General features: G+C 41.4%; 1 protein-coding gene across 1 annotated transcript in view; it reads right to left on the bottom strand.

Moving 5' to 3' along the window:
• Positions 1–21,400, bottom strand: part of DENND5B (DENN domain containing 5B) — a 123,708-nt gene that overhangs the window by 62,732 nt on the left and 39,576 nt on the right. Inside the window, exon 2 of the mRNA XM_068400547.1 lies at positions 4,596–4,705. Within this exon, the coding sequence (XP_068256648.1) occupies positions 4,596–4,705 (110 nt within the window). The remainder of the gene's footprint in view (positions 1–4,595; positions 4,706–21,400) is intronic.

The following is a 21,400-nucleotide window of genomic DNA, read 5'->3' as shown; positions in this document are numbered from 1 at the left end:
GATTTACCACTCAGCAAAATCTTTTGCAGTGATTCTATCACGCTGGGTGTTTCTCTGAAACACAGCCCCAGTGATAACTCGAGGCATTTTTCCAGCATTCCTCAGGAATTCTATCAGCCATCTAATACAAAATAACAAACATCCAGCAAAACTTGTTTGAAGGGGTGTCAGCACAAAACTCCTTATGTTCTAGCTAAAGCACTATGTTTATAAATGAAGAACTAAAGCTTCCTTTGTACCTTCCATCTGAAGAAATAAAAGGAAAGAAGAGAGGGAGACCCTTCAAAGTGCTCCTCTGGTTCCAAAAGGCAACACTAGAAGCCAACTTTCCCATGGGATGTGAACCTACACTCGACTGAGTACATCCCCTAATGTCTCACCTTGACCAGGAGTAAATTCTTCTGATGGTGGAAGAGGTCGAGAGAAATAATATATTTTCAGGTGCATCCTACTCCGAACTTCACTAGTGCACCTTGCAGAGAGCATTCGACAGCCTGATAAAGCTGCAACCAGCCCAGCTGGGATTTAGGCAAGTGGTCCAGACTCATTTCCCAACATGCTAGCAAGCCCCTAAGTTATCTAGGACAGCTCTTATATATTCCTCTAAAAAGTAATGTATAGGGAAATAAGTAGCCTGGAGTTGGTAGAAGAATTTAGTTCAGTTGATGGGCTTTGCTGACATAAACCATGAAATTGCAGCTTGAACCATTTTTGAACAGCAGCCTCATTTTCATTCAAAAGGTTTATAGTTTTTATTGAGGAATTAACAGCAGTGCCATGGTTAAGGTTTCTCCAATAAAGAAGTAGTAAAAAATCCTTGTTTCACACTTTATTTAAATTTATTCTGCACAATAAATATCTCTTAACCTCATTTTTTGGCTGGCTTGCTTAATAAAAATTTATTTCTAGAATGCAGGCATTCAATGGCAGCTATAGCCTTATCAAATCCGATCAGGCCAAAATCATAGGTTTTAATCTCAACACTATCAAAGATTATATTTTCTTCACTTTACAGAAAAATACCCGGATAAGCAAATTATATGTACTGGTACAATCAAGAACAGATAAGCATCAAGGAAATTCAGACTAGCTGAGACAGTTTCAGAAGGCTGTATTAAATAAATTTCCTCCAAGCCTTAATTATTATTCCCTTGTCCTTTGTATACTGATTATACACACACAAAGGGACACCCATCTATTACATTTCAGCCACAGTCCAGCATATAGAGAGTATCAACATCTTAAGACCCTGGCTGCAAACCCTGGCACAGAGACTGCCACTGTCGTTAGACCTACAAGAAGACACAGCAAAAGGCAGAGAAAGAAAAAAGATGGGAAAGCACCGAGGCAGGGAAGAACAACCACGAGTCACTTAAAAAGCCAAGATCAAAAGAAAGGGCCTGTGCTCATTTTCCAGCAATATAGAAAGCTTCAAATTTGCAGTCAATGCATAAAAACTTTCATCTTCATGCCTTGGACATCAATCACTTCCCATCTCATCTGTGTTTGTCACATGTGCCACAGGAGAGAGTTGGGGAAGAGCAGCTTGGGATGTGCTGGAGGCAGTGAAAGCTTTGCCTGCTGGTGAAGCTGGCTGACTAACGGCAAGAAGGCAGTCAGTCACCTTTATTGCATCTCTGCATGAACACAGAAAACTATCCAAGGTCACTGATCAAAGAACATGATTTTGGTTTTCAGAGCCCTTTACTATTTATCTTTAATCATATTTATCAGCAGAAAAATGTGGAATTAAATCGTACTTGCAACAAGGCTTGTAATCAACATGGTTTGTAAAAACAAAAGGAAGCTGCACAAAGACAGACAAAAAGATATCAGCTAATCCATACTGCATCTCTAGAAGTGATGAGTAGGAGACACCCTTCTCCTAAACGCAGAGGCAGGACACACACATGCTGTAATCCCTCCCTCCTTCCAGCATCATCAGTTACAGATATTTCTGAACCAAAGGTCCCCTGTGGACCACCGCCCATCAGCTCCCGTTCACCATTAGATCCTCTATTTCACTTTTTAAGCCCCTGTATATTTTCCATGTTCACAACACGCTGTGGCAGCAAGCTCCATACTCAAATCGTGCTGTGGGTGAGGGGGTGGAGAGAAAGATGCTTTTGTTTGTATTAAAGCCTAGTCCTTCAAATTACACTGGGGAACCTTAATTCTTTAATTTCAGTACATGACATGTTAAACAGACAATGCTTCCTTGGACTTCAGAAATATAGGCAAAGATTTATATACCTTGATGAACCAGAGGGCTAAAATAGGAGGTTTATTTCCCAAAAATTTCACTTTCTTATCTACCGAGAACTTCAGTTTGGTACAACACATTACTTGCAGAATGGCCACAGAAGACAGTATGTGATGTTAGGCAGGGATAATCACAAAAAGCAGTGGGGGGAAAAGGAACACTTCCCTATTAAAAAGCACTCTGTACTTTGGTATATACTTTGAAAGGGACAGAAAACATGACTCGTGGGCAGAGTGCTTGGGACTTCGGGGGGTTATTTTTAAAGTGACAGGATGGCTTCAGAAGGCAATTGAAATTCCTTAGGCATCCAGCAAAGCCAGAGTTCTCAACAAGTTAACCTTCAAGGTTTTATGCATTTTCTTCTCTGAGGAAAATTGCTTCTGGAAGCTCACATAAAGCAAACACATAGGCAGAACTAATACAGCAAGGCAAGATCAGAAAGGCCAATAATTGCCTCAAGGGATTCTGTGGAGGTGGATATTATTTTAAATGATGTTTCAGATCAAAACAATAAAGAAGTTTTCCAAAAGATGATTTAAAAGACCATTAAATACTGCTGCTGTTAGTAAATGTTTTTTTTTTCTCCAAGACACATTGCAAATGAAAGACATGTTCTTCGGCTACTTGATTTCAGCTGAATGCAGCTCAGTTCAATTATTTTATTTTAATAGGTATCTTGCTGGTTTTAGTATTCCATTTTTGTCCGATAATATGATCACACTTCATGAATACTAGGCATTTTCAACTGTAATGTGAGACACAAATAATGCAGCAATTCCAGCTATTACCTCTTGCTGCCATATTCCTGCTGCACAGCCCCCACCACTTCTCCTCTGAACACCCCCAGTTCAAAGGCAGAACTAAAAGGCATAAGTAGCCTTGGTTTTTGAGTTATTACCATCTTAACTGCGCTGATGAAGCACTGTTCTCAGTCCTTCATGTTTTCTGTATAAACGAAGTGATGTGAAGACCTGCCCAAATACCTCACCATCTCCATCAGTGTATATTGGAAGCAGAGGACAGAAATCCCCAGCTGTCAGCGGACAGAGGGAGTGATCAGGCTCATCTCTGCCTTTCTATGTATGTTCAGTGCCACAGTATCAGCTCTCTGTGTCACTGCTACTTCCAGCTCTCGTGTTTTCATGTTAAATATTTGGCACAATGCTAAAAAATAAAATTCAGTGGAAATTGAGATGAACTTCATATTTCTACATCTTCATGATTGCAGAGAAGTGCCAAGTGCATTTTTGCATTTTCAAAAGCCATTTTATTGTGGGTTTTATGTGTTCTCTGTCTCTCCATCTCCTGGGTAAGGGCCAGGAGATTCTCTTGACTTCATACCTACACAATACAATGAGGTTGGTTCTGTTTTGAAGTAGCTAGTATGTAGTCCTACCCTCTTCAAATGCGAAGCACGTCTAAACTAGAGTGGGGGAAAGGGGTTCATTAATTTTCCAATTTTGAGTTAGACCGAATACACATTTTTGAAAACAGCTGGAATCGGTAATATTGTTTAATATTATTATTACAACAACTGTTTAGTTATAAACAAATAGTATTTTCTGTACTGGGAAGTTTACCTCAAATACCAATAATCTGTTGTCTTTGTCAGGACTTGTTCTTAACAAGTGCTTTGGTGATTTTGGAAGCATCCTTTGAATATCAGCTCTTTGGGAAAATTTCCACTGGATCATCAGTCTTTTAGTTGTCACTGCCTCCATATAAAACTCCAGAAACTGTTTTCTCCTCCCTCCCCTGTTCATGGGATTTAGCCACACAGACAAACTCATGTAAAATTTAGCTGAGAGGAAAGAGATGTACAGAAGATGCAGTGGTGCAAAGGTGCCATTAAAAGTGACCACCCAACAAAAGCTGTAGTTTAGGTAAGTTCCAGCTTCTCTGTAAAGATTCCTCTCTCCCTTGCTATATGCAGCACCAAGGTTCTTTGTACTCAAAACTTTCACATGATATTACTATCTTAAAAATTCCTTGGTTCGCCTCCTTCCCACCTGCAGATGTGCATGCTGGGTGACTACACCCCTTCTCACCCAGTCACTGAGCTGGTGGTTAGACTTGTTCCATCATGCAGTAGACTTAACTAGAACTAATGAGGGAAACACAGAATTTTACTTTTGTTGTGCCTGAAAATATTCTGCATTTTCATATTACCTCTTCCTCTACAGCTTTTCAACCAGCATGGCTAGTGGGTGCTCTTAGTCCCAGCAGAAGTATGCATTCATCACATCACAAGGGATGGTTGTAAATAACCCAGGAGCCACATGAAAGTTGAAGTAATCAGGAAACAGCTTGAGAAGAGAGTTTCTCTACATACCATGTTGACGGCATCCTGGTCGAAGGGGTTCCACTCAATGTTCTGAGGATAATGGGCCAAAACTTTGGACTTGAAGGTTCTTCTTAAGGGACTCTGGTCAAAATTCTCTCCTGCAACAAATGAAGAAATAATGACTTGTCACAGCGGTGAGGCTTCAGAAGGAGCTGGCCTGGGCAGCTTTCTTTCACTTTGGGTTTTTTTTTTGTGAAATCTGAAGGGCATTTTCACTCCCAACAGATGTACTCCTTTTAAAAGAGAAACAGAAAAGATGCACATTCAGTTTGATCTCATCCTCCTTCCCACAAAATCTTACTACAGTTGCAACACAGCTTCCAGCTTAGTATTTACTGCATGTAAATTTATTGTTAAGAGAAAAATTACTGCTGGAGTTTTATAGAAAAAGACCCTGCAATCAACTGATTTCTCCACCTTGCCCTATAGCTTGAATATCTAGAGATGACTTTACTTAGATGCTGAAAGAGCACTTTCCCTCAAGTTTGTTAGAAACTGTCTTATGGTCAATGAAAAGTATGAGCACGTCTCAGCTATATAAATTATTTAAGGTTTCATTATAGGTCTTTTGTATATCACAAGTCCTGCGTGAAGATTAAATATTTTTTTTTCTACGTCAAATTTCAAGGACAGACTTTTTCCACACAAAGAATCCAGCAAGTGCAAAGAGGAAGACTAAAATTAGACTTCAAGCAGAAATGCGTCCAGTTATCAGCATACAAATAGTGTATTTCATGGTGATATTGTTAATGGAGTTTCCACCATTGGATAGTCTACAGTATGGAACACTAATCAAAATAAGAAGTTCTTAAAATCTGTTAATTATGTTACTATCTACTATACTTCTCTCAGATATCAGGTTACTAATTTCAGGCTTCTTGCTTTAAAAACTACAGGTGGGTCTTCCCTGTTCAGTTCCCTTCTCACCTGAGAGAGATGAATGGGATGAAAGCCTTAAGTTCACAATGTTAAATGTTTTCACCAAACCTTACTTGGCACTCAAAGGTGCCTTTTGGGACTTCTCAGTGTTACCTAGATACTTCTTAAAATATGTTACTGAAATAGAATTGGATTTCTTTTCTTTAAAAAAAAATACTATTTCTCTTTATGCTTAAAGACAGAACCAATATTTCATTAATGTTTTTAATGAGAGGTTATTTTGGATGAAAAAATACTCGATCACTTGGTAAGCTCTAAGGGCAATCCACTGTTCCTGCAGAAAAGTTAAATGAGTCACTAACCTCACTAACCCCTCTCTGAAGGCACAGTGGACTGTGGGAGTGTAATTTGTGCTTGCCGAGTTACATATGTCAATTCAACCTGCATGCAGCTCGCAGCCTCTGAGTGATGTTGCAAAATCCATAGGTCAGCAGCTACCCGAAGGTTTCTGAGGCCACAGCCATTCGGCACGTGCCCTTTGCTCCTTGCGAAGCACAGTCTACACAATCATTTGGCTCAGAGTGAGTTAATTCAAGGAAATTTCTGTACAGACTGATACTTGAAGGCAGAGCTTCTCAGCCTTTGCCCGGTAGAGCTTAGGGTCTGCAGATAATTGTGGGGAACACAAGATAATGGAGAGAAACACAGTGGCAGTTCACAAGGTAAAAATTATCCAGGCAAAGTTTTAGAAGAGTTGAAAACCATTTGCTGTATGAAACCCTTAACACATCTTCAACATAGAGGGCAGAACCTGTACTGTCTCTCCAGGGCTGCGGTGCCAGGGCCATCGCAGCAGCACCTGCACAACAGAGGCACGGGGAGGAGGAGGCGGTGAAGGTCAGGCATTTGCTACACTAACGCCAGCCACCTGCTTGGTTGGGAAGAGAAAGCAGAGGCTCACGCGGGAGCTCCCCTCTACGAGGACATGTGTAGGCAGGTGGAGATTCCTTGAGACACGAGAGTCAGCTGTGCTGGGACTGCTCCTCACCCCACCGTAAGAGCTGCTGAGCCCAGTGAGCTGGGGAGCCAGGAGGAGGAGAGCTAACCAGGTCTTCCGACAGCACTTGCTTCCAAACACATTTAGAGAAAGGGTTCAATAATCTTTTCCTTCCCAAGAGATCTCCAAGATTTTTAAGGATAGGGTATTTTTATATATTGGCTCATTTTCAACACATTATTTAGACACATTGTAGCATTATATTTTCTACCATTATGTCTGTCTCACTTGATTTTGGTGGGTAACCGTGGGGGAGAAAAGCAAATAAGCTTCTACAAGGAGATTTTGTGATTGGGAGGAGAAAAAGTCCAAGATGATGCAATGCTGCAGCCATATTTCCTGGGGCAGGAATAAATGGAAATAGTAAGATGTGAGGAGCTGTGGCAGGGGAATCCAGTCTGCTTCTGGAACTGCTCAAGGCAAACCAGAAATCCAGCAAAAGTGTATGCATCATAGAAATGAAGAAAACTGTGGGTGTTAGCTAAACTGGATCAAATTAAAAGACATGTCGGGGTTTAGCTGGTTAGCTCATCACAGCTGCCAAGTTGGACCAGACTTGCCACTAGCTGCTGAGGCAGTCCAGAGTACAAGCTCTATGAAGATCCCCTCCATCCTCGGTTACAAAGTTCAGACTGAAGTATGCAAGAACAGAGACCATTACTCTATTACAGAACACGGCAATAGAATAACCTCTTATTTTGGTTCAGAAGTTCTTTGCAGAGGCATTAGAGATAAAGATATATAATGTCATCCAGCGAAAATTCTCTCTCCAGGTATGCACTTAAACATACTTGGCAAAATTTTTAATTCTTAGTATCAAACAGTAATTAATGTGCTTGCATAATCAAATAAATATGGATGAGGTTATTTCCTAATTGAATCTTCAATCTTTCACACATCTGGCAGAGTTTACCTTAACAACTGTGAATTATCAGAAAGGCAGATATTTGATGCTAAATTTGTTTAGTTTCTTCTACTAAAACTTCAAAGACCATCTGTGTGACTTCATTAAGTTCTCCACTGCTAACAGCAAGTGATTGCTGGAGTCCAAATTTCTTTAAAGTTTTCCTTTTTCATGACAAACAAAAAAAAAACATTACTGTAACCTGATGGATGCTAATTGGGTAATTTGTGCACTTCAGAGGCACTCATCACCTCTGCAGTTCACCGGTTGAGCCCTTCACAGGTTCTTTGGGGGCCAGTTTTCCACTCTACACTGTATAGGTGTTGTAAAAACATCTTTTGCTTGAAAAATAGCCCCCAGTGATGACAGCCAACAATTAAATTAATTAATCACCTAGTATTAGCATATAACTGTAAATGGAAATCCAGTAGCAATGCACATTAATTGTGTCACTTACTGTTTCCAATGCCTGCGCTCACTTATAGGCACCAAAGAAATCGGGGCAAGCCTTGCTCTGTGTGCTGGGCATGCTCAGGAGACCCCCCACTTCCAGCACATCTAAGACATGTGGCATCTCAGGGGACGTGGCTCTGTGTGCTTAGATTGAGTGGGACAGCAAACTGGTCAGCTTTCACCTAAATAACCTCCACGTGTGCCCAGAAGCAGAGCACCAGTAGCTTTACCTACATTTTTTGTAGCACAGCCTAAGCTTTGGTAGAGCAGAGAGGGCAGCTGCCGCATGGTGCCAGGTGCTGTCTTGCATTTAACCTGTCCTCCAGCATCAGAGCAGCACTGGCAGACTCTGGAAGCACATCAGACTGCCCAGCGAGATTTGGGAAGTGATCCTGAAAGGCTTCTCCATGGGAAAATACCCTCCTCTCCTAGTTTGGTGGCTCAATTACTAACTAACCCCACCAGATAAAGTTGTACTTATTTCCAAGTTAGACCAAAAACTGCATCACTGGGGATATAAGAGCAGTGAAGGCCTTGATTTTTTGCTGTTCTTGTTATCGAATATCCTTCATCTCATTTTCCCTATAAACCACTCCCTACATCTTGATAGGCAATACTCTGGCAGCACCTGAAACCAGCGGAGAAGAACAAGGTGTATTTGCCAATAAACCACTATAATAATGAAAAATGGAGGTTTCAATCAGCTTTCGGAAATGACCAATAATTTGTATGCTGCTGCAAATACTCATGCAGTTGTTTCAATGACAGACACATCTAAAAAGTTTTGTTTATGAAGCACAAGCATTGCTTTAAGAAACCCAGCTTTCCAAAACCAGCAGTACCAATGTCCTAGTAGGCTGACAACATGGATGCATTTTATCCAGAAAAGTAAATGGCACAAATAACTTACCTTTGCAGAGTCTTTGCAGGGTTTGCATTTTACTACTCTGGTGGTTTTGAAAAAATATAAATTAAAGGTAAAACACACACAGAGAAAATACAATTTTCTCAATCAGTGATCACGAGACAGAAGAGCCTAGAAACCACACTGGAGTGAATCAATCGGTCATTAGCTCGAAAGGACGCGACATCTCACCCTCCATACAAAGCTGCCTCCTGGGAAGCAAGGCAGGGTAAGCTTTTAGAGGAGATAGATACAGAATTTAGGAAAGGAACAGTACAAAGATACGACAGAAAGCAGCTCACATGTCAGAGTGGAATGTCACCATTTGTCCAAACTAGCAGGAAACACCCCAACTCTCACCAAAATGAGATGAGAGATGTGGACTGTGACAGCCAGCTCCACACTGACAAGCAGCTGGAAGAGAACCACAGGGAGCAAAACCTTCTTGGCAAACATGAGGGAAGGGATCTGGACCGTAGGGTACCTGATATTACCAGCTCTCAGCCTTGGTAGTTCTGAACTGCTGAGTCACGCATGGCAAATAAAATTTATTTAGCTGTTATTCTAGGCAAACAGCGAATTTTCATTAAATCCACCATGTGTTTTTAAATGCTTGCTTGCTAACTTCCCAAACCGGATTAGCAAGGAACATTAAAAATGAAGCAAGTATCAAATGCGAATTGAATCCATATTCTAAAATATTCATGGCCAGATAAGAGTACTGTGAACACAGACAGAAACATCGTATTTGATGCATGGTACCCCTTCATGAAAACAGCACGTCTCATAGGGTAAGCTGCCTCTCAGAGGAAAATTAAAAATTTGGTTTTGAATAGACTCCTTTTGCTTTCAGGATATTTTCTAAAAAAATCATTCAGTACTTTTCAAAATTGTGTAAAATGTGTCAGACTCAAGTTCCATTTCAATTAGATACCACATCCTATGTAATGGTACTTTTAAACAACTTGTGCCTTCCCTTTAAGGCATTCATTTTGAAAGGGACATTTAGTTTCAAATTAAAGGCAAATGGTGAAGTGATAGGTGCTAGATCAAGAAAACTGTGCTAATTTCATTTCAAAATTAAAAGATTTCTCAAAATTAGAAGATAAGCATGATCTGTGTTTTGCACAAAGGAGACAATTACTAGGGAAATGCAGCTACAGTTGTGAGGTTGTCAGTCGTGATGGCTTTCATATGAGTGATCATATTTAAAAATTTAGCGCTCTTAAGGTTTAAGCAGATCTGTTTTTATTATCACAGCTATAGAGGCATACAAAAATAGGTACCAAATAGACAGAGGCATCCTCCACCCACGCCCTCCAGTCCAGGGAATGCAAGCTATCTGTCGCTCCTTCCAAGCTCTGGAACGTAGACAGGAATGCTTGTGACCACAGAAATAAAAATATCTTTTATTCCTTTAGAGGAATACACTGGGAGCAGGACTATGTACAGTACTGCACCTCATGGTGACAATCTCTTTGATAGCTATTTCTAATTAAAAGTGTTCAGCACATCCAGCTATGTTCTTTCCCTGCAGACTAAACTTTGTTAAGCTTATTGGATAAGTGGATGACCCTCCATGAGAAGCAAATAATGTACAACATACAAGTGAGAAAATAACATGGGGATAGGAATAATAGTGCTTGGCTGGGGAGTAACTAAGCTGTTAATTGTTGGGTTCAGGAACCAGTTAGTTTAAGTAGTGCAGAAACTGCTCTGCTGCTTCTCTTCTGTGCCTCACCAGGACACCATGGTGGCAGTGGTAGGCTAGTCAGAGTTTAAGGACATTAACTCAAAGGCATTATTTCTGACCACGTATTCTCAGAATCTTACAGCGGAGGAGGGAAATGATATGAAAGGGAGGACTGGGACAAGGCAGACAAAACAGTTTATATTCCAAAATTTTAAAATCTGACTTGTCTCTAAGATGGTGGTGGCTTTTCTGGGGGGATGGGGAGGGGGGCAGGGTCTAACCTACCTCTTGCATGTCAATATGTAAAGGAACTGATTGATCATATTTAAGCAGGAAGCCACAGTACGTTGTGTACCCTATCAATAAATCTAGATGATTTGGCTTTTTTTTGGAGCAGGGGGGGTGGGGGAAGTGGGTGGGGGGTGGTGGGAATGTATCTGTGTGGACCTCACTAATACTGCTATTTAAATCTAGACTGCAAAACATGCTTCCTTGAGGTGTCAGGAAGCTTTGGGTCTCTGTAGCAGAAATTAGTAGAGCTGGACCTTTCAGTACCCTTTGTCTGTAAATCCACGTAACTAAGCCCAGTCGGATTTCTGGATAAGCATCCTCTAATACTGCCTCACGCAATACATTGTTCAGTCTTTATCAAGCACACAAAGATCTAGCATATCATATATCCACCAATATACCTGACACCACTGGTGGCATTTCATTGGAGAGGAGAAGCACATCTGCCAAGAGAGCTTCAAGAAATAGAAGAAAATTTACCAGATACTGATTTACATTAGGTAAAAGAATTTAAAAGTCCAGGGGTTTTGGTTTTGTTTTTGAACTCTGACCCTTAATTTGATTCAAGGGGAGCTGGAAGACAGAAAATAAAGAGACAGAGAGGGCCTGGTGGTTGTTTTGTTCTTAACCCCTCTTTACCTGAGGTTTTGCCTGCCGTATCTGAGCTCTTGCCATGGAGATCTGCTTCTAGCCATTTGTACAAGACTATACAACATAACAAACAGAGATAAAAAAAAGCAAGTATGAATAAAATTATAAGATATACAAACGTGCTGAGGAAGGGAAAAAATGTGAAGCAGACATTAAACACTCCACTTTGCAACCTCTCTTCCCCCCACTAATGCCAAAGGGTAAATCCACGTGACAAATAAAACCCTCCACAACTGTATTACTATCAGGGTGTTGAATGCAATGACAGACATTGTGGAAATACGTGTCAAAATTAGTAACAAGATTAATTTCTCAGTACTTCAAACAGCATGCTGCCGTACAGCTTCCCTATTATGAAAGGCAGCTTTGTTCATATATTGAGCCATTCCAGAGCCTGTGAAATGCGGCAGGGGGGAAACCATCAGTTCTTTAACTGGTGTTGAACTAAACCCAAGAGCTTTTCTTTAGTATAATACTGTTAGACATGTTGTTACACCTTCAGTGCTGTACTGTGTGCCATTTTCAGGACTTTCTAAAGTTACTCACCAGTTCTGTTCATCACTTATGTCTCTTAACAGGGCGTTTTTAGACAAAGATTTGAATAAATAAGCTATGTTTATAACTTGGATGAACAATTTTAAAGTCTTTCAGTAACAGCTACCCCAAGAAGTACTTGTAATGGAAGAGCTTCCCACTAGCGTGTCTAACTGAGGGTTCTACCAACTGCTTTGCTCATCTCTTGCAGAAAACCAAAAAACGTTTTCACAGACACCATGGCATTCCTTCTTAAAAAAAAGTCCCATTCGTATGCTACGCAAAGGCATTACGCAATCCTCCTCAAGTTAAATCTATTTTTATAAACCTGGAGCGCATATTAAAGCTCCAATACCATTGACATCTCTGGTCATTCAGTTTCTAGGTGTAAATTCAGAGTATTTCCACCACGACCTCTTACTTGAGCTGTTAATCCAGGCATCAGTTCAGAGGACCCAGATAATTCTGCCAAGGCTGAAGGCAGGAGTGCTTTCAATAAAGATTTTTAGATGTGAATTTGTATTGCAGGATAATTTTCTCATTTCTTTAGGAGGTACCTGAATATAACCCACATTCAAATCTGCAGGATGATGTTTTTCCACTCCAGATGTCTTAAGCTATTTCATTCTACTTTTGAGCTGTTTGAACGAAAAAGTTGCATAAATATTTAAATTAAAGGAAACAAACCAAACAATTGCCAAAGCTGGAGACTCCCCTTGCTAATGGCCCATACTCACAGTGCCTTTACAAGCCTCTCTGCTGGGCTGCCCTCACAGCCCTCCCCAAAAGTCCTTTACAACATTATCATTCAAAGGGAATTTGGTACCGAGCTTCCACGGACTTAGCCACCACCTCTGCAATAGGAAGAGCGAAAAGGGAAGACGTAACAACTTGTGAAGGGATGCCCAGCCAGATATGCCAGGACAGGTTCTGGTTTTGCTACCCTCTTCAATATTTTCACCATTTATCATCATCAATCTTATAGCTAAACAGTCACAGAAGTTACGTAAACTCCTGCACAAGAAGTAAAAATGACAGAAGATCATTGACAACAGTGATGTAATTACAGAGCTATGAACACTATTGTACAGCCTAATTCTTATACAAACACAATGTAATGGATTGTAACTATTGCCACAAACTAATTACATTTAGGAAAGACTCAGTATTTCAAAAGTCCTTTTAAAAAAAGAGATTTGTTCACCTAAGAGTTACTGCACAAGTCTAAACAAAGAGAAAAAGGCTAAAAAATAATGAGCAGTTTGCCATCATCCCTTCCTTCTGACCTTGATTAAAATACTTTACTCTCTGCCTACAGCGTAACATTATACAGCACCAACACTGTCTGCTGCTTAAAATAGCCCCAGTCCCAGCTGCCAACAGACCACAGACATCCCACTACACTAGCAAACATGTGTGAATTACACTATCCCTTTTACATAAAATTGCATCATAATCTTGTCAAATCCAAAAAGTCATAGTTTAAATTACGTCAGTTTGAGAGATTTTTTGCAGTGGGGTGGAGGGAGTTTAATAAACAGGTACCAGAGACGCGGTGCTCCGACACAATTACCTTGGAGTCTGTCCCCAAAGGCTGGAACAGATGAGGAGGAAACAGTGGAGCAGGTATACAACTGGATCTATACTTATAAATATAGGGAATTATTTATGCCTTGGGCCTTTATTTGCTCTAGAAATCAAGGTGTGTGGAATTCACTCAGGCTGTTGGTGCTGCCACGCTGCCTTTCCAAGCATGGGCTCCCGACCCACTGGTGGGCAGTATGCAGAGATCATGCCCCAAGGATCCTTGGTCTATCCTGTTTATATACAACAAGTAGCATATTTTCTTTTTTATTGCATTTTTGTATTCAAATCTGCTGTTCATTTTGAATACTTGATATGAAATGAATGAGTGCTAATAGAGAAAACAATTCAAGCAATAATTAAAAGTTCATTTAAATTTCAGTTTCATCCATCATTATTCTTAAACTGCCTGCTAACCTTTTGGTTGGTTACATAGCAAGTGAGTAATATATGTAACCATAAGAAACTGAAGGGTCTGAAATCCATCTCTCAGTTCCCAGAAGAACATTAGCGATGTCAGAGTGAAAAATATTCAAGACATCAGCTCAGGTCCTTAAACACAGCAGGATGCCAAAGCCCGTCTGGTGAGGGGATCCTTGGCTTTGGAGCAAGAGGCACCTGCTGGCAGGCTTGGGCTGAACCACCAAGGAAGAAAAGGCATCTTAGATGCCATCACATCCTCCGTGAAGTTTGGATGGCTTCCTGCTCAGTGCAACGCCTGTTTCCCACTCCTTGTTTCACATGTTCACCTCTTTCGTGGACTGAATGCAGAACGAGGTATCCAGTCGTGCCTTTCGCACAGGACTCCTTTCACGCTTGCGCTTTCTATGAATTTACAAGGGCAGGATTAAGTTCAAACATACTCGATTTCTGTGTTAAAAGATGATGCCGCATTCTCAGACTGGTTTAGGAAACACGCACTCACAAACATTATTTTCAATTCAAATGAATCTTAAAGCAGGTTTTGTCCTCTACTCCTCTGGGACAGAGGTAGTACAAGAGTCTTGTCTCAAGACCTGCTTTATTACAGTTGGGATTTACGGAGACAAGAAAAGGGAAAAAAAAAAAAATCAAACAAACAAACCCACAAACAACCAGAACTTGTCATCCTAAAGATCCCTGTACTATTACTGTTCAGGTTTGTGTGCAAGAATGCAGGAAAGTAAGGGGAATTTTTCAGTAAATTTTTCTTTGGGACTTTTTTAGTACAAGAACAAGTAGCTTTATTTTTATTCTTTATTTTTATAATACAGTGCATTCAGCTATCTTTTAAACAGGGCTGTATTAAGACAGATTTTTTTTAAACCACTCCACAATGCACATAATATCATGCACTAATATTAGCCCCCATGACTCATCAGGATGGCAAGATTCAGGTGTTTTGTTACTTGAAGTTAGAAGCAGTTTCACCAAAGCTGCGTTTACACAACAGCAGAGCGTGAATAAATTCACTGATAACACCTTCTACCACCATAATTAAGCTTGGCTTGCAAATCACTACAAGAAAAGCAGCTTAATTTGGCCTGGACCATTTTCAGCACTCATCAACTTTGACATAAACAGAGCACAAAGATGTCCATGCCCCAGCTTGAATAGTCAGCTATGCCTGACTTGGGGTTTTGTTTTTTGGCAACTTTCTTCTTACTTGTCTCGCACAAGCTTGAGGCCTCAGTTCCCTGGACTTAGCACCGTTACACTGCACAATAGACTCTTCTGGTTGAAAGGAAGCCCTTGCTTTCTGATGTCCCCAAGAGCTGTGCCTTGATGTGCTGAGCCACAAAGAGGATCCAAAGGACTTGTGGTTGGTTTTTCATTGGCCACGCAGAACCCAGCCTGTGAAACCCAGTCTTCTACATCCATCAGTACTCTCCAGAAGGAAGCTATTGCCCAATTTCTGAAGATTTTTTTTCTTTTCCAAACAGCACAATCCACAACCCAACAGTGGCACTCAAGCTGGCTTCTTAAAACACCCTGGGCAGGGACAGCCCCTTCACACTCCTTGAAGAACTGGCCCATGTCTGCAAGCTTCAGACAACTGGTTTTATCCAAGAGGTTGTTTCAGAGAGGGTGGACCCAGAATTAGCTCCTCACTATACTGAGTTACGTTTTTTGCATACCCTTTACAAGGAAAGGGACCCTGCAAGGCAATGCTCACCTGTCAAAGGCTACAGCAGCTAAGCTTTATGAAAACTTAGTTATATGTGGTTTGATGGGAAGGGAGTCCAGCAAAGAACGAACTTTGCTTCTTGTAGTCAGGAAAGCTCTTTCATCAGCATGAAGTAGAAACACTCCCTTGTGTAGCATGAACAGATTTTGCTTAGAGGATTTTGAGAAACTGCTGTTTAAGCTGTTGCCAACAAATAATTGTCCTCACAACAGTCTCCATGAGCTGGTCTTCTGCCGGTTTTCAACAACTGAATCCTTTTAGAAAAAGAAAAGACAGAAACTTTGCACACACTGAAAAGTCACAAGCACCCGCAGGCATGACTTGAAGTTACTGGAGCTCCTGGATGGAGAAGAGTGGTGAGCAGAAACGAGGGTGCGGGCAGATGAGGATCCACTGCCCACACAACCATATCAGTCCTGATACTTAAGAGCTACCCAAGAAAACATTTCAATTTGGAGAATGCTCTCAGTTGCTTGAACCCTGCTGTAATACAATAACTGAAGATCAGCATGTTGCCGCAAATGCATCCACTGTGGGCAAAACTGCCACCGAAGGAACCAGACATTTATACAACATGCTGGATGACACAGTTCTTATTAGTTCTTGAAAAAACAACTAAAAAATGTTAGAACATTGTTAGGAGGGAAAAATATCATCATATTGAAAGAAAGATCAGTTCTTGTAACTATTCAGATAAAATACCTCTTCTGCCATGAACATATTTGCAAGAACCTACATGTCTTGGTCAACACCACCTGCATTTAGAAACTGTTTGAAGATCAGGCTTCTGCCAGTCAGTTTACACAAGGGATCATTAAGAAGCTATCAGTGCACAGTAATTGCACACTGAAGCCACATGAAAAATATTCTCTATGCTTAAGTAAACCTTAAGTAAACCATGACTAGTTAAATACAGCTTTAGGGTTTTTTTCATTGCAGCAGAGCTCTATATATTTCAGACAAAGCATAAACAACCAGATTTATGCTTTATCACTGCTGACTATTCCGTGGCCAGTTTCCCAGTCTACTGAAAATACAGAAAGCTGTAACAAGGACTCAATCACCATGCCACAGTAAAGTGTCAGGATTCAAATCCAAATGCAAGGACCAATACCAATTTCTGGATCCAAACTAGACTCCAGATGGAAAACTCAAAGCACAGCAGAGTTTCTACCATGCGTCTAAATTTAGTTCAGATCCCTACAAAGGAAAGCCCAGAAAGGAAATCATTCGGCTTCCTTTAACGCCTTGGGGAGTATTAGGTGCCAAAGCACCTTTGCAAAGGTGGATCTCCATTAAGAAGGCCAGAAAAAGAATTGCCTCTGGGTTCACCTCACAAATGCTCCTGTACCTCAGACCCTTTCTTCCCTTGTCCCACTCATCCCCACCGACATCTGGAAACACAGGTGATTCTGCAGGTGCGGTCCTAACCTTCACCCCCCAAAAACACCACTTCAAGGCTTCTATCAAATTTCAGCCTGGTTTATTTTGGGGTTGCCTGCTCTCCCAAAAACCCAGCTTTAAACCCCAGGATACACCTTCCACTGCCATCAACAAGAGCTGTTAAAGAATGCAGGTAAGTCCCACAAAACAGGCAAAAGGGGTCAGTGCAGAAGGGTCTATATCAAAGCCCAATGAAAACCAGTGTCTTGCTCTTTCTCCCCTCAGATTTCCACTGCCACTCCAGTAAAAATCCCTCTGTAGAGCAGTAGACACCCATGTAAAAACAGTACACATTTCTGGGATGTTTTTAGACCTTACACGTAAAAAGACCATGGAGAACCATAAAAGGGAACAGGGCACATTTCCTGGCCTGAAACAGGGTTGGAAAGAGCTGGTGGGACTCTGAAAGAGGAGCTGGAGAGATGCACAAAAAGGTAATTAAGAAATTGAAGTCCACTTTCACCCCAAGTGCCTATTTTGCTTGCTATTTTAGTGCCCTGCTAGTAGAGATGGAAGCAGCCAAGAACAGAGATCTAAATAGCCCTAAAATTACCTGGCATTTAAGCAAATGTTTCCTCTTTACCACTAATCTTTTAGTGCCCGGATCGTAGGTTGATTGGCACATTAAGAATACACCGGTAGAAAGCATGTAATTGCTGCTCTCATTTTTAAATAAGCGTGAGTTGTCACCGACTATGGAGAAGCTAATTCCAAAGCAAACCATTTAAGAGCCACCCCAAACAGGTGCAAGAGCACTCCTGGCCATTGCACACATCTCATGCAAAACCAACAGGAGTTATGGTATGATATTTTACACTTTCCTTTCACATAAAGGGGAATTTTGTGGAGTTAAATAGAATGCTTTACATGATGGCACAAGCCATACCGTGCTGTTTTGGAGACCTCAGTAACTGTTTTGAGCATAGGTTAGAAACAGAGTATTTCATACTGAGCAGATCAAGGCTGGATTAGGCACAGACCACACCATAGCTGAACATGCTTTAGTACCTACGGTGTCTCTGAGCATATGGAGGTCTGGGAGGTCTAATTTCAGGGCAGTGCCTGCAACAGGAAACAGAATTAACGAAGTGTATGGGTATAGCAACACAACTCCTAAAATTATGGTGTCTTGGTATGACAATGTGGGACAGCTAAATCTGAGCATCTGATTACAGAAAACAAGAGCATAATCATTTTGCATAGAGAAAGAAGTTATTCCTTCAAATCAAGACGGGAGGGGGTTGTTTATGGTGCATAAGGATGGGTTTCAATAGTCCCCACTCACATTCCCTATAAAACATAAGCCTACCAACTAAAGAGCATTATTCTATGTAAGAGAGAGCACACGTATAATGTATTCACAACCATATATACACGTGCAAGCTCCCTCTCTCCCAAAGAGAAGGGACTGGCAGGAACGCTCCGTCACAGATTCAAAAGCTGCCCCCTGCACCTGGGGCTCTTCCCAGCTCCACAAAACGCCCCAAGCAACAATACAGACAGTCCTCAAACCTGGACACCAGCTGGCTCATAATTCCTCCCAGCACTGCGGTAGCATCAGGAGTTCCTGCATTGCTCCCACGGGATTAGAATTCCCATCTCAAATCAGGCAGGATACACACATGACAGATTAAAGAGACGCAGGTATCTGCATATCTCTTCAGGGTTTGACAGGCTTCTGGTGATTTATTCTGCAACATGCAAATCCACTGAGAGCATCCTTGATGGATACCTCCTCAATGCAAAGGTTAACAGGTCTGTATGTGTTGGATTAAATATTTACATTATGGAAGCACATTTTTTTTGATACTTACATAGGAAGCACACACAAGAGGAAAGACTCAAACTATAAATATTCGTGACAACAGATGATGCAGATCTCAGCAGTTACATAGCTGTGAGTTTACTTAGTAATAAGCTAAGCAGAGGGTAGCTGAGCACAAGTATTACTGGATATTTGGTTAAATAAAGCCTGCAGTTTTATTGTCAGGCTGAAAAATATACCTTCTCGTAAAAGACCATAAGATGATTCACTAATATTAGATTACCACAGACTATAATGAATATTTCAAGGGCTTCACATGTATACAGAGAATCAGTCCAACGGGGATGGTCTCCGAGTCATCACAAGAACATGCAATGCATGTGGGGAACAGAATTCCCCTTTGAAATCAAAAAGAGTATGTATTTACACCAGATTAAAGGGAGCTGAGCACTCACATGCATCCTACAGCTGCAAATTCAAGGGTCATGAAAGAATTACAAAACATTCAAACTTCTAGTGAAGCTTATTTATAAGCCAAAACAACAAAGCTTCAAAAATACACTCCTCCTGCCTCTGAAAAAGGCTTGTTACAGTAGGAGTCCACCCCAGGCTTTGAATTCAGCAAGGTTTATTTTCTGTTTATACGAATATGACAGCCTGAATGTGACTTATTTTAATACAGAAATACCAAACTTCAACCTGAATCTGCGTTTTGTGGTATCAGAGTATCAACTTATAAACAGCCTAAGGAAACAGGTATTTTAAGTCAGCTATAAAACTAGTGCAGTACCAGTTCTGGTGGTGCTTCTGGTTAAACCCCTTCCCAAACTAACCTTTTCCCAAAGAAACATCCTTTCGCCACCTGTTCCAGAAATCTGAACTCTGTTATGTTTACGTTTATCCAGGTATCTCCCTCACCTTTCCTGCTCCCTTTCTTACACCAGTGCTTTCCAACAAAGCTGGCTCAGGCTGCAGGTCAGCGCTGAGCCCTGTTTCATTCAGGTCAGCAACACTTTCCACTTTGTGGTGAGGGTGGAGGATGCCCTTGTAACAATCCTGCAACAGCACTATCTCACATCACCTTTCCACCTCTCCATTGCTTCCGCCACATCTAAAGAGACGATGGATTTTGACGCGTCCTGCAGGGGTAGATCTTGAGCAGCTGACTCAATGGCAGCAAAACCTGAGCCCCATACATGCACAGCTCCTTCTCCAGTTTAGATCAAAGTGTGGTTGCCCAACCCGAGTGATAACACACAGACTCACGTGACTTCGCAATAGTCATCCAGGTGGACTCTCTGACAGAGGTTTGCACTTTCTTAGGCAAATGACAACATTGCTTCATCTCCCTGAACTGTCAGGGCATGTCGAAGAAGCCACGCAATCAACATCATCTCAAATAACTTATGTTTCCTAAGCCTTTTTAGTTTTCGCTTTGAAAATGCATTTAATCACAATCTTGTGTGAACCTGTAGAAGCAAAAGCACTTATTTCAATACATGTTCTGTCGTGACAGAAGGTTAGTTTTCCCCTTTCCCTAACCTTTCTTTTACTTAACTCTTTGGAAATTGTGCTCTTTTGAGAAAGATTGTATCCTACGCGATTGCAGTTCAGTAAGCAAGCTCCAGTAGAAGGGTATTCCAATCACAAAATAACACAAAGCTAAGCAAAGGTACCCAATAGAAAAATTGGGCAGTGGCTTCTAAGAACAACCTACACCTGTAATTAGCAGAAAAAGGGGGGAGAAAATTGCCTGAGTTCCTCTGCAGCTTTAACCTCAGTGGCTACAATAAAAAAAAAGCTGCAACTAATTACTTCTTAACATCAAGCCTGACTCACCTCAGCCCCACACCATTCCCAGCCTGTAACTTGGTCATTGCTACTCATCTGCCACGTGGCCTTTGGTGAGCCACAGGCTGGCAGCCCATGGGGCAGGTGCTCTGCAAAGGTGCAGACACCTAGCAGCGGCAGCGATGCTTCAGGCACTACCAGCAGCTCCCGGCTCCTCCTCTCACCTCTCCTTATTCCCAGCCCTGCATCCAAGCTTTTGGTTCACCAGCTCAGGTGTTTCCAATGGGGAACTGCACCGGGTGAGCTGAGCCAGGTGAAGGATACCTGAGGGAGGGATGGAGGGAAGAAGAACAGAAGCGAAAGCACTGCTTTCCACTCCCCAGTTGGATTAGTCTTTCCATCCAGTTCATCACCTCTGTACAAAAAGTATAGGATGGTGATAGGTAAAGGAGAACAGGAGGAAGGAGGACTGCACATGCTGGCACTACTGCCCAGAACAAGAGGATACTTCCAAAGTCCAACAAAACCCACAACACCTCAAAAAATGAAAAAACAAGCTCCACAGCTACAAAATCTCTCCACCCCTGTGAGATCCCACCTGGAGTACTGTGTCCAGCTCTGGGGCCCCCAACATAAGAAGGACATGGACCTGTTTGAGGGAGACCAGAGGAGGGCCA

Source organism: Nyctibius grandis, chromosome 5, assembly GCF_013368605.1.
Source record: "Nyctibius grandis isolate bNycGra1 chromosome 5, bNycGra1.pri, whole genome shotgun sequence".
NCBI classification, from domain to species: Eukaryota; Metazoa; Chordata; class Aves; order Nyctibiiformes; family Nyctibiidae; genus Nyctibius; species Nyctibius grandis.
This window is presented reverse-complemented; position numbering and strand designations above follow the sequence as displayed.